The 12,365-nt window shown below is 36.6% G+C and overlaps 1 protein-coding gene across 1 annotated transcript; it reads left to right on the plus strand.

The window, feature by feature from the left end:
• The first annotated feature begins 2,110 nt into the window (after nucleotides 1–2,110).
• On the plus strand, nucleotides 2,111–11,990 carry LOC112029448 (nuclear pore complex protein NUP1). The gene is made up of 9 exons (XM_024062132.2): nucleotides 2,111–2,561; nucleotides 3,476–3,543; nucleotides 4,912–5,027; nucleotides 5,831–6,029; nucleotides 6,174–6,476; nucleotides 6,607–6,699; nucleotides 6,791–7,543; nucleotides 7,784–8,331; nucleotides 9,945–11,990. Exons 1-9 carry the CDS (start codon nucleotides 2,246–2,248, stop codon nucleotides 11,629–11,631), a joined length of 4,083 nt encoding a protein of 1,360 aa, XP_023917900.2. The 5' UTR covers nucleotides 2,111–2,245; the 3' UTR covers nucleotides 11,632–11,990.
• The last annotated feature ends 375 nt before the right edge of the window (nucleotides 11,991–12,365 follow it).

Raw genomic sequence — 12,365 nt, forward strand, 5'->3', positions numbered from 1 at the left:
TGTTTGTTAGGTACCCCATTTAAAATTTAGCCACCTGTCTATTTACTTAACAGATCAAATGGATGTTAACAGTTAACATCCTTTTCCTTTTTTTTTTTTGGTCCGTCTCATTCAGATGTGTGAAAACCAAAGTTCATGGCCCTGAATTCTCCTTCTTTCTCTCCTTTTTGGGGGGGGGGGAATTATCCTTAACCCATTTAGTAATTATTTAGAAATCACAACTCTAATATGAAATTAAGATCAATATCTTTTTCAACCACCAAAGCCAGGCACCCACTAAGCCTAACCAGTTGTTCAAATTGCAAACCAAAGTTCAAATCTTTGAGATCAAAAGCCAGCCACATCGACCTTCTGATTGTTTTAAGGGTTAGATCAAAAAAAAAAAAAAGAATTATCAAGAGAGAGATCAGAAAAGAGAGGAACAAAGAAAGAAATAGGGACTGGTATCCAACAAAATTTTCAATTGACAACGCAAAACACACGAGAGCTAGCCCTTTCCTCGTTTTGAAATATTGATTTCTTCAAAATCTAGAAGTCTTAGAGTGTGAGATGAGGGACGTTGGAGTTCCAGACTTCCAAGGGTTTTTAAGTTTTGAGCCTTTTGATGCATTGAAAGAAAATGAAAGGAAAAAAAGAAAACAGAAAATGAAAGGAGAAATAGAAAACAAAAAAAGAGACGTCTGTTTGCTCTATTAAGTGAATAGACAGGTGGCTAAATCTTAAATAGGGTACCTAACGAACAGTAGCTAAGGTACTATACCTAAGTTTTGCCATTTTTCTTTTTAGTAAAACTAATTATCCTCTAAATTTGGGACATATTTTGAATGAGGTCCTAAAGTTGGCACTAGGAGTTATTTTAGTTATGGTAAGAATCTATATACACTTTCCCTTAATATGGGACAACTCATTAATTGCGAATGTACTCGTCCAACAAACTTGCTTAATTAATAAGTTTGTTAATTCAGCGGACGACTTAGTTAAGCAATTTTATTCCTACTCACATACTAAGATTCCCTAGTTCTCTTGTTACCTCACATTCATTGTGTGTAAGAAACACTTGGTAACTCTAACGAATTCTAGTACTATAACTATTTTATGTGGCATATTGTGATTGACTTTTTATCACGTTCGTATAAATCCGTTATCTTTTATCCACTACTCATAATTTGCCATATTAAAATTATGCCAAAGTTATATCACATACGATTATAGTAATGTTAGGAAGATGCCTTTAAAAACTGAAGGAGCTAGATCTTATCTAGTCGGACACATTGACAATGGGGGATGCACTTACACTGTGGTAGTGGGATGTCCTGTTTTTATGAGCACTCTCTAGTTTTGTTTATTTCTCCAGTGCTTCAATTCAGTTTGTGTACTTGTCACTTTCTGGACGCCCTTCTTTTACCTTTTTGGAGCCTCTATGGAATCAGACACTCAGCAAATCCTACTTTTTGGGCCATTTACATGTGTCACTTTTATTTTCTAAGGACAATATATATGTCATTTTAGAAAAATGTCCACCAAATATCCCCAAATGAATTTATGAATACAATAATTACCTTTCATAAATAACAACGTATAGAATTACCAACCAACCTGTCTATACATAAATAATCACGTTAATAACATTAATAACAAAAAAAACCCAAATCATCACACATTCAAATCAAAACCATCAATCTTATGATTCAGTCACAAAATTTTCCCTCAATAATAAGTGTCATTCTGAATTTTAACAACTCAACTTGAAAGTAATGGTTTACCAATCATCACATTTAAATAAAAACAATCGATTTATAATTCTGTCACAAATTTTTCATACAACCCAAACATGTGTGATTGAAAATAATGAACAAAAATTGATGATTAATGTGAAAGTAATATTTCACTATCAATTCTTAACGGTGTGTGGTCATAAAAGAATTGTATCTCAAAAAATAGAATGTGTCACACAAACCTTGTCCTAACCAAAAAAATAAATAAATAAAAATAGCCCCCCAAAAAAAAATTTACCGTTTATATATATAGAGTATTTATTTATTTATTTATTTTTGGTTAAAGAGTATTTATCTTCGAAATAATTTAATAGAGCAACTCTCTCTCTCTCTAGAGTATCTTTCATTTTTTTTTTTCCCTGTCTCTCTCTGTCCATTAAAAACCCTAATTTGCACTTTGTTCAGTTTCTCTCTCTTCTCAACCTCTATTCCTCAAAATTTTGAAACCCTAAGAGCTCTCTCTCTCTCTCATGGAGACGGCGCGGGAAGAGAAGCCCTACGCCGCCGTTTCGTCGGAAGGAGGATTCGGCACCGGCGGCAAGTTCCGGAAGCGTCCGTTCCGACGAGCCACCCAAACGACGCCGTACGATCGTCCTCGAACCGCTATCAGAACCCCCAGCCTCGCCGCCGCCGTAGCCACCAACAACAACGGCTGGCTCTCCCGCCTCGTCGATCCGGCTCAGCGCCTCATCGCCTCTAGCGCCCACCGATTGTTCTCCGCATTCTTCAGCAAACGCCTCGCTCCTCCTCCGCCGCCGCCACAGCCGCCGCAGCCGTCAAATTCAGGTTCGCGTTCTTGATTTTTTGTATGCGAAAACCAATTCTGCGCGTGTTGCTTTGTGGAAATAGTGTCCTGTTTTTTTTTTTTTTTTTTTTTTAACGTTTAGTTAGGGTTTGATATTTTGTGAGACTCGAGATTTAGGTGTGGAAGTAGCTTAATTTGTATTGGAGCTACTTCTAGGGTAAAATTTTTCAATTTACGTTTTGTTAGGGTTTTGTTCGTGAACCAAAAATTTTTGGATTTGGAACAAACTTGCATTTAGAAGTAATGGAATTGCTTAAATTTGGCTATCTGAACACTGAACTTGTGGCAATATGTGTGGTATTGAATTAGAAGAACTTGAAATTATGGAAGTTGGAAATGATTCAATATTTCAATTGGTTCGTTCGAAGTCAATGTTTGTGATGCAATTATGCAATGTATCAGTGGAAATTTATGTTATATGTATATTTGCCAAAGAACAGTGTTTACCTCCAAATACCCATTTACCTGTGCTTGACTTGTTTAAATAATTTAATGACCCATGTTGTTGAATACGTACGTAGAAGATTTTATGAATCACCACATAATGGGTTGGGGCAGATTCTAGAGGAAAACCTTGTTCATGTGAAATAAATCTCTCACTGTCTCCTATAATTTTTGTTATTAATTATTTTAATAGGATCTGTATTTTTGCATGCTGCATATTGCTAGAATTATCTCTCTCACAAGATGAACGTATATTTGAATTTTTCATGGAGACTTTAAGCTTATGAGGACTGGCTATTATCATTTTTCTTCTGTATTTTATAATTGCTTTTCGTAAGCTTAATTTTGCGATTACCATATGAGTTGTTTTGCTTTACCTTTATTGTGATGAAATTTGAATTAGTTTTGATAATCACGGGCTCATATAATGTAAATTTTAATATTTGACCAGAATCAAACCAGGAATTAAATGATAAGCACCTGGAAGCAAGGGATGAGTACTATGAAGCAGTTGACATTGTAAGTTGTAATGCTTTTTTATGTTACTTCTTGCATGTGTACAGGTTTCTGTTCCTGTCGCCTGTCACTTAAATGGTATTCTTAATTTTATTTTGACGTAAAATTATTTTATTTTAATTTTATCAATTAAGCTACATGGTTAAAGTGCTAGGTCTAGTTGGTGAAGTCTCTAGGCACAGCACCATAGGCCTAGGATCAAATTCTGTCTTTATTGTTTTTTAAGGCATTATGTGGTTGAAGAGTTACCTCCCATCTTGTTGCGCATAGGTCCAGTGGGCATTCAAGTGTGAACTGTCCTCTTCATTGTGGAATGCCTTAGAAATTCAAATGGGGTTTTGGCTATAAATTGTATTTGCAGAGTGAAGTCCATTTATATTCCACTAAGACCAGAAGACTTAATCCTGTTACTGAATCATTGCTTTTGCAAACAGTCTTGTATGCAACTGATGTAATGAACTCATGAGGGGCTAAAATAGAGGGTAGATTTAGTGAACAAAGAAATTTTAGCATGAAGTAGCGTGCTTAAATGTTTTCAGAAAGAGGGCACAATTCTGTTATAGTCAACTTTCCTGCATGGCAAAAAGCTTGATCTGGAAGAAGAAACTTGTGCTACATAATAGGTAGAAATATAAGATTATTAAGATGTTACTGTTTCCAAACTAAAGAGAAATATGTAAGATGCTAGTGTCTTCTGATATATTGAATGGATACAGCTGAGTTTCTTTTTGACTAGTTCTGGCAGAGATCCATGGTTAGCAGCAATGTTAGAAGTTCTGCTATTGTGGGCAAATGATCACTGTTTATTGTCTTAGCTGGTGTAGTAAGTAGTACTTGTCTCTTTGTTTAGTATACTTTTCTTTTCCAATAAAGATTTCATTAAAAAAAAAAAAAAAATCATGGCACGTGTAAGGGTACCTCACTCACAAGCCTTCTGTTAATACATGTTTTAGGTGGTAGAATTTAAATGCTTTCTAAATTCTGATTGGGAAGCTCTTTCTTCTGTTTCCTTTATTTGTTTTTTAATACACGCGAACAGGCAGTGGTAAAATTAATTTTTATTAGTCTCTTGGTGAAATATTTAATGGTTTGGCTCAATGTTGACTGGTTTCTGTACTTCTGTTTCAAATTGATTCTGTGAGCTCTATTTGTAAATGGATTAATGTGTAGACACTACACATCTCATATCCTTTAGGTTGTGTGAACATGTTCTATGGAATTATTATATGCTGTATCTCGTTCGCTGTATGTATCTAGCTGATGGATTGATTCATTAATAATAAAATATTATCAGAATTATTCCATTGATATGGTGTGCTGCTTTCTTATTCATTTTTTTTTGTTTGTGTTGTTGTAAATTTGCCTGCAAAGGATTCTCCTGGAGTGCAACGAGGAGCCATTGATCGAGTTGACAAATCAAGTAGTAGTTCTGAAAAAGGAGGCTTGACGGAGCTTGAGCAAATTTTAAAGCAGAAGACTTTTACTAGGTAGTCTTTGTAACATTAAAGCGTCATCACTCATCAACCTCTTACTGAAAATACTTCCTGTTTTGTAATTTATGGAACCTTGCACCATTGAGTACTTTATATCTCATTATTTTTTGTATACTTTATGCATTCTATATATGCATTTTCTAGCAAAAAAATGAGAGATTAAAATTGTTGAATGTTTTTGGTGCTTTGTCTAAGTCTGATGCCATCTTTGATCTGAAATCTATTACCCATTTTTGTTATTTTTCCCTTTGTGAGAACTTTGAAGTTCCATAAGCATGGAATGCTTAGGAGTTGTTTTGTCAATTTGGTTTGCACTTGTCTCCATTTTTGTTTGTCCACATGCAGTAGCAGAAATGACTTCAGATTCTACTGTTTCAATTAAACCAGTCTCTGTCATAATTAGATCTGTGGCAGTTAATGTTTCTTAGATGCCCATTTAAGTCTGATGCCATCTTTGATGCGGAATTATTACCCCTTTTTGTTATTTTTCTTTCTGTGAGAACTTTGAAATTCAGTAAGCATGGGATGTCATCAGAGGTTGTTTTTGCCAATTTGGATCACACTTGTCTCCATGTTTGTTTATCTGAATGCAGTAGCAGTAATGACTTCAGGTTCTACTGTTCCAACTGAACCAGTCTTTGCCATATAAATATATATATATATATATATATTTATATATATCTGTGGCAGTTAATATTTGTTTGATATCATGCTGATGCTGATGTTTTGTTTTTCTTTCTGTTTTATTTTGAGTAATGATTTCCTTTGATGCTGAACATAATTCAACTACTCTGCAGATCTGAGATTGATCGTTTGACAGCCTTGTTGCATGCAAGAACTCTTGATATAAATATTGGGGATGAAGAGAAAAAGTCTGAAGTGATTCCATCAGAACCGGTAGGGTCTAATGTCGGAAGAGAGGAACTTTCAAAAGCACAAGCTTTAGAAAATGGGATTGGGAGCCACCTCATTTCAACTCCTGTCATTAACTCAAGTGTAAGAAAAATAGCTTGTATTATGTTTATGGTTTACATAATTTAAAATGCTTTTGGGTGGTTGTGCACGATGCTCTTATCATGTAAAAAAATTTAAATATTGCATGCACTTCTTTCACATGTAATGGTTAAAAAATGTCTTCAGGTCCTTGATGAGGATGTTGCTTCACCTGCAGAGCTTGCAAAAGCTTACATGGGTTCTAAGCCTTCAAAAGTATCCCCATCAATGCTAGGTATTCGTAGTCAAGCTTTGAGGGAAGATTCAACCGTGATAAGCAGTGGGCCTTTTCTGCAAAAGTCACCCATTATGCCACTTGTTTTGCGGTCCTCTGGTCATGCTGGGTATCCTGAAAACGGTTTTATGACACCTAGATCTCGAGGAAAATCTGCAATATATAGCATGGCTCGGACGCCATATTCCAGAGTTAACCCAACCTCTACCATCAAGGTATTCCTACTAGTGAAAATAACGTCCTTTAGAATATCATTGTTTTTCTAGAGTTAAGTTCTTATATAATTTTCTTCTCAGAAAAAAAAGAAAAGAAAAGAAGTTTTTATATCATTTGATCATTTTCTAGGGTGTTGGGCCCATTGTTGCTTATGATGGGCCATCATCATCATCATCTCAGGCTGCATGGGAGCAGAATAAAGTTTCTGGATCTAAACAAGGGGTATAAATTCTGCAGATCATCAGATGCTATCCTCTATGTTTTCATTTCACCACCCTGATTAAATCGTTGATTATGTTTCTTTCCTTTGCAGGCTTTAAAACGCAGAAGTTCAGTCTTAGATAATGATATAGGATCTGTTGGTCCTATACGTAGAATTCGTCAAAAGCCTAGTCTTCTCTCTTCGAGAGGCTTGAGTGTCCCAGTTTCTGGTAGTCCCCTTCGTATCGCTGGAACTGGAGGCAGTCCTGTTTCTGCTCAACGCCCTTCCTTTTTGACACGGAAGTCACCTTTACTGGGTGAATCTAAGGATCATTTGATGAAGAACTCAACAGAGAATGGAGATAACAGCATGCCGGGTACAAGTTTTCCCCTTGTTTCCTCCAAGTCTAGTGAGATGGCTTCAAAAATATTGCAGCAACTTGAAAAGCTGGTTTCGCCAAAAGAGAAATCATCTGAGTTCAAGCTAGCATCTGTGAGGGATAGCTCACCCTCTAAATTGTCACCATCTATGTTACGTGGAAAGGCTCTTAGAAGCCTGGAGACTGTAGAATCACCAAGACTTCTGGAGAATTTGTCGGAGAATAACAAGTTGGATAGTTCACTTGATACCTTGTTACCTGATGCTGTGGACGTTACTCAGCAGAAGCAAAACAAAGTTGAAGAAAATGGCCCATTGAAGCTTGTTTCTTCTAGTGACATATCGTTTTCTGTAGTGAATGGTGTAGATTCTAAAGCTCCAAACAAGGACACCTTACCCAGCATTAGATTTGCAGATTCTGCGGTGATTAATTCATTCAACTATCCTCCACAAAAGAGACGACCTTTCCGTATGACTGCACAGGAGGTATGTGTTTATTTTCTCATGTCTATTTTAGTCTCTGTCCGAAGCATTTGATAAATGCCTTGGTCAACTTGCTTCTTCCATCCTATTTGATATTAATTGCTGCTTATTTTTATTTATGGTCATGATAATGTAACGTATAAAATTATAAAATTTTATAGGTTAGCTTACACTCTCCAAAGAGGTGTTTGATATTCCACTTAACAAATCATCAAATAAATTTTATTCTGTGGATCTCTTTAGGATTTTTTGGAGCTGGATGATGACTATTCTAATGGGGCAGCTCCCACTTCATTGGTTGAAGAGAGAGAAAAGGATGATGTTGTTGTGGCGGAGAGGAAGACCAATTTTGCCGAAGTGGTAACACAGGAGAAGCCTCCATCTCTATCAGGATTTAAGCCCCATGAAAGTTCTGCATTGAACCAAAAAACTGATGTAACTTCTGATGGACCTGTGGCTGCTGAAAAGAGCATTGGTTTTGCCTTTCCAAAGGTCAACTCTACCAGCGAGGCTGTCCCTCCTGCAATGATATCGATACAGTCATCCTTAAAATATGATAAATCTGCATCACCAAAGCAACCAAATGTTGCACCTCCCACATATAGCTTTGGAGATAAAGTTGCTTCACCAAAGGAACCAAATGCTGCTTCTGCAGTTGTTAGCTTTTTTACTGCTTCAACTGCTGATAAAAAGATGCCACAGTTTACATTGGCTTCCTCATCTTTAGGTAGTGAATCTGCAGGACATAAATTTGGTGTTAGTTCGGACCCAAAGCCGGAGAGCTCTAGCAGGTTAGTGTATATTTATTGTTACTAAATATATTAATGGAATTTATTGATTGTCTCCATATTTAGTTATGTTTGGTCTGTTTTGGTGTGATAGACGGTGGAAGGAGTGGTTATCTTGTTTGAAATATATTGATGCCGTCTTATATGTGTGATTTTGTATGTTTGTTGTTTTGGATAAAAAGGGGGTTCTATTAGAGGAACATATTGGAACAGTAGTGGAGGGATACTCCTAAGTCAAGGATGAAAAATGATTCACAAATGTAAATTATAGTTCTTCCACCATCTGAGGGGAACAAGTTGAAATTTTAGTTAATTTGTATATGCAAGGACTTTTGAGATCTATGTCTAGCTTTGACCCATTTTAGTACATAACATCTGTAGCCTGGATATAATAAGTAATGTTGAACGTATCACAAGTTTGCCTCCCCAGGGTTAGTTAAGAATTCTACCATAACTTTGAATAGCTGGGAAATTAAGATGATAATTTCCCTATGGTACTTGAGCATTTGAATCAAGTGTGATATGGCTCTGAATCTGGAAATAGAACCAATCCATGTTCAATTCTTGAGTTCAGTAGCAAGTCTGTATTTGCACAAAAAAAGAAACAAAAAGATGCAGCAGTTATAGAACAGGACACAGCTATAGAATGGAATGGCCATGGAATTAAAATTTTTTTCCTTTGTTGTTTGTACATATTTTGTTGGCTACTTCATTTATCCAAAAAAAAAAAAAAAATTTGTTGGCTAATTCATCCTTTTAATGAAGTTGTCTTTTCTCAATGTATATTTTTTCTTACCTATCAGAAAAAGAGACAATTGTATGTTTGATAATTAAAAAATTGGAGTGGTTTGTCAATGCGCTCAACTCAAGTTATGTGTTTTAGAACCTGGGTGCATGTCTAACTTACCAATTCAGGGAAAAAAAGTTGTAATATTAATTGTTTAGATTATATGGAGATGGAGTTGTAGCAGACACTTGTTTGTATGTGGAGCTATAATTTTAAAGAGAAGTTGAGTTGTAATGTCCTTTGGAATTGAAGGGATATAAAATGCGTTACATGGTCTCTTTGTTTTTCTTTCTGTGGTAATTAATGTGCATTGATAGTCATGATCACGTCATCAGTGCTATGGCTTACTTTTGAATGAAGACTCTGCATTTCTATGATGGAATTATACTGATTTTTTGGAACTTATGGCATACAAGACATGTTATTTACTTTTTGTTCCTCTGTCCAGTGATAATTGATATACATTAATTATCCTGATATGCTTCAACAGTTCTGCAACATGTTTTTGTATTGTGAGGTCTTTTTATGTACATTCATCAATTTCACCTGGGTAAAATGTACTGCTACCATTCATTTATGGACAGAAGAGGTCTATTTGCTACAATACCAAAGTCTATGTACTAAATTGGTGAAAAAATAGTGTGAGGTGATATTGCAACAGCATCAAAGTTTAGCAGTCTAAGGACGTTTTATTTATTTCACATTTAAGTTAAAGCCTAATGTTCAAAATGTAATGTTTTGACTTCTTAGATTTAGACCTAGTCGTCTTTCGTTGAGTAATTGATCTTTGTGAATTTCTTTCTTAAATTTGTATGCTTTTTATCTGCAGCTTTTCAACTTTTGTGGCTGGTGCAACTGATTCTATGCCTAAAGTACCTGAATTAGAAAAAGCTGATAATAAGAACAATTCAAATGCTGGAGTCTCTTTTAGGACACCAGAAACTGCATTTTCATCTGCTGCATCAACATCAACACCTACTGCAAGTATTGGTGTCAACACCACCGCCAATAATTCTTTCTTAAATAATGGGTCTCTTTCTTCAAGCCCATCTTTCCCTTCAACCAATCCACCTCTTCTTTTTAATAATGTTCCCATTCAAAATTCATCAAATAGCTCTACTCTTACTTCCACTGGCAGCAGCGGCAGCAGCACAACCACCAGTGCCTTTGCCACCTCCATTACCGGCACCCCCAGTCTTTCTACCTCAGCTGCATCAGCGCCTATTTTTAAATTTGGATCCACAGTTGCGGAATCACCAGTAACAGCTACTTCTGGATTAGCATCAGAAGCTGCCAAGACAAGGCCTGAGTTAGGGATTGGCAATTTCAGCGGCAATCTTTTTGTTGGCACATCTGCTACAAATGCAAGTACAGGAAGTAGCATTTTTGGATTTAGTGCTGCAGCCACGTCTTCCGCTGCTAATAGTCAGTCTCAGGGTTCTACCCTTTTCAGCACTGGTAGTGGATCTGCGCTTAGTGCACAGGCATCCCCTGCTGGGACTGGGGTTGCAGCTTTTACCAACAGCATTCCCATTCAATTCAGTTCATCTGCGCCATCCCCATCATTTGGATTGGCTGACAATACAGCTCTCTCTTCTGGGAGTTCATCATTTGCTGTGTCAACTCCTGCTGCTAAGCCTGTGAATTCAGGAGCTGCTTTTGGACTTGGCACTTCTGCTTCTTTGGCAGATGCCAACTCTAATAATGCCATAGGTAGTACAACTTCAAGCTTGTTTGGTTCTTGGCAGCCCTCAAAGTCTCCAATATTTGGTTCAAGCTCCACATTCAACTCTTCATCTTCATCAATTGGGTCGTCCGTTGCAGCATCTACTGCTTCTGTTGCTGCTACAACATTACCCTCAACTGGGTTTTCCTTCCCATTATCATCTACAACTTCTGTTCCTACCATTACACCGGCCTCATCAGGGTTTTCTTTTGCAGCATCCACATCTTCTGTTGCTGCTTCTACAACATCCTCAACTGGATTTCCCTTTGCGGCATCTGGTGCATCTCCCTTAACTGGGTTTCCATTTGTGGCATCTACAGCTTCTGCTGCTGCTCCTAGCAGCACACCTGTTGCATTTGGATCATCCATTGTTGCATCATCTGGTCCCACTTTCTCATTTACTTCGGCCATGGCTACTCCCACATCACAGCCTGTATTTGGTAACCCTAACCCCTTCACAATTAATCCATCTTCCTTGGGAAATAATGATCAAATGAATATGGAAGACAGCATGGCAGAGGATACCATTCAAGCTTCCATGCCCACAGTTCCAGTATTTAGCCAATCTCCTGTCACACCTCAGTCTGGCTTTGTGTTTGGGTCAACTCCATCAGCAGGAAGTCCCTTTCAATTTGGAGCCCCACAGAATTCAGCCACCCCACAGAACCAATCTCCATTTCAGGCTTCAAATAGTTTAGGAGGGAGCAGCTTCTCACTGGGTGCTGGTGGTGGTGATAAGGCTAATCGAAAAATTGTCAGAGTTAGTCGCAACAAGACGCGGAGAAAGTAAATATACCAATCATTATATCAACCATTTCGGACAAATTGGGATCGTTGTCAGAGGCGACAGTTGCAATTGATGGATAAATAATTATAATGGTTAGATATCAATAGCCGGAGATTGCTGTATCTGTTGGTCACCTGGAATTGATTGGTGCTGACAAAGGTGAATGAAGCTTGTTAGGGCTCAAAATCCAATGATTCTCATTCTCATTTACATTTTTTTTCGTGTCTTCTATGCTTGCAGTGCGGTCATAAGTTTTGACAGTTTTGTATCAGTCTGTAGCAAATCTAAAGAACATTTGTGCTGTACTAGTAGTAGTCGTTCATAGAATTTGAGGTTGGGCAACTGTGCCAGTGATGGTGTTATGTGTACTGTTATTTTGTAACATAATTTAATAAACTAATACATAAAATTTTATTGTATTTAGATCTCACTTGGAGTTCACTTAACAACAATAATTCATATGTTGATTGTATTTAAAAACAATAGATGATTTTTAAGATTTAATCTTAGCAACAATAATTATTATCTTCATCATATTAATAAACAATATGCAATGAACTAGTATATCTTATATGAGAAAGCTATGATCATGATACGCTAATAATAAAGCCTAAGTGGTAGATTGTTACTAGTTGTTACTAATGAGAAAAAAAGTAATTTCAGTACGAGTTTAAATTAGAACTAAAAAACTTATAATCTAAAATTTGTTGAGAAAGTGCTATAAAAATATTGTACAT

Source organism: Quercus suber, unplaced genomic scaffold, assembly GCF_002906115.3.
Source record: "Quercus suber isolate HL8 unplaced genomic scaffold, Cork oak 2.0 scaffold_5, whole genome shotgun sequence".
Lineage (NCBI taxonomy): Eukaryota > Viridiplantae > Streptophyta > Magnoliopsida > Fagales > Fagaceae > Quercus > Quercus suber.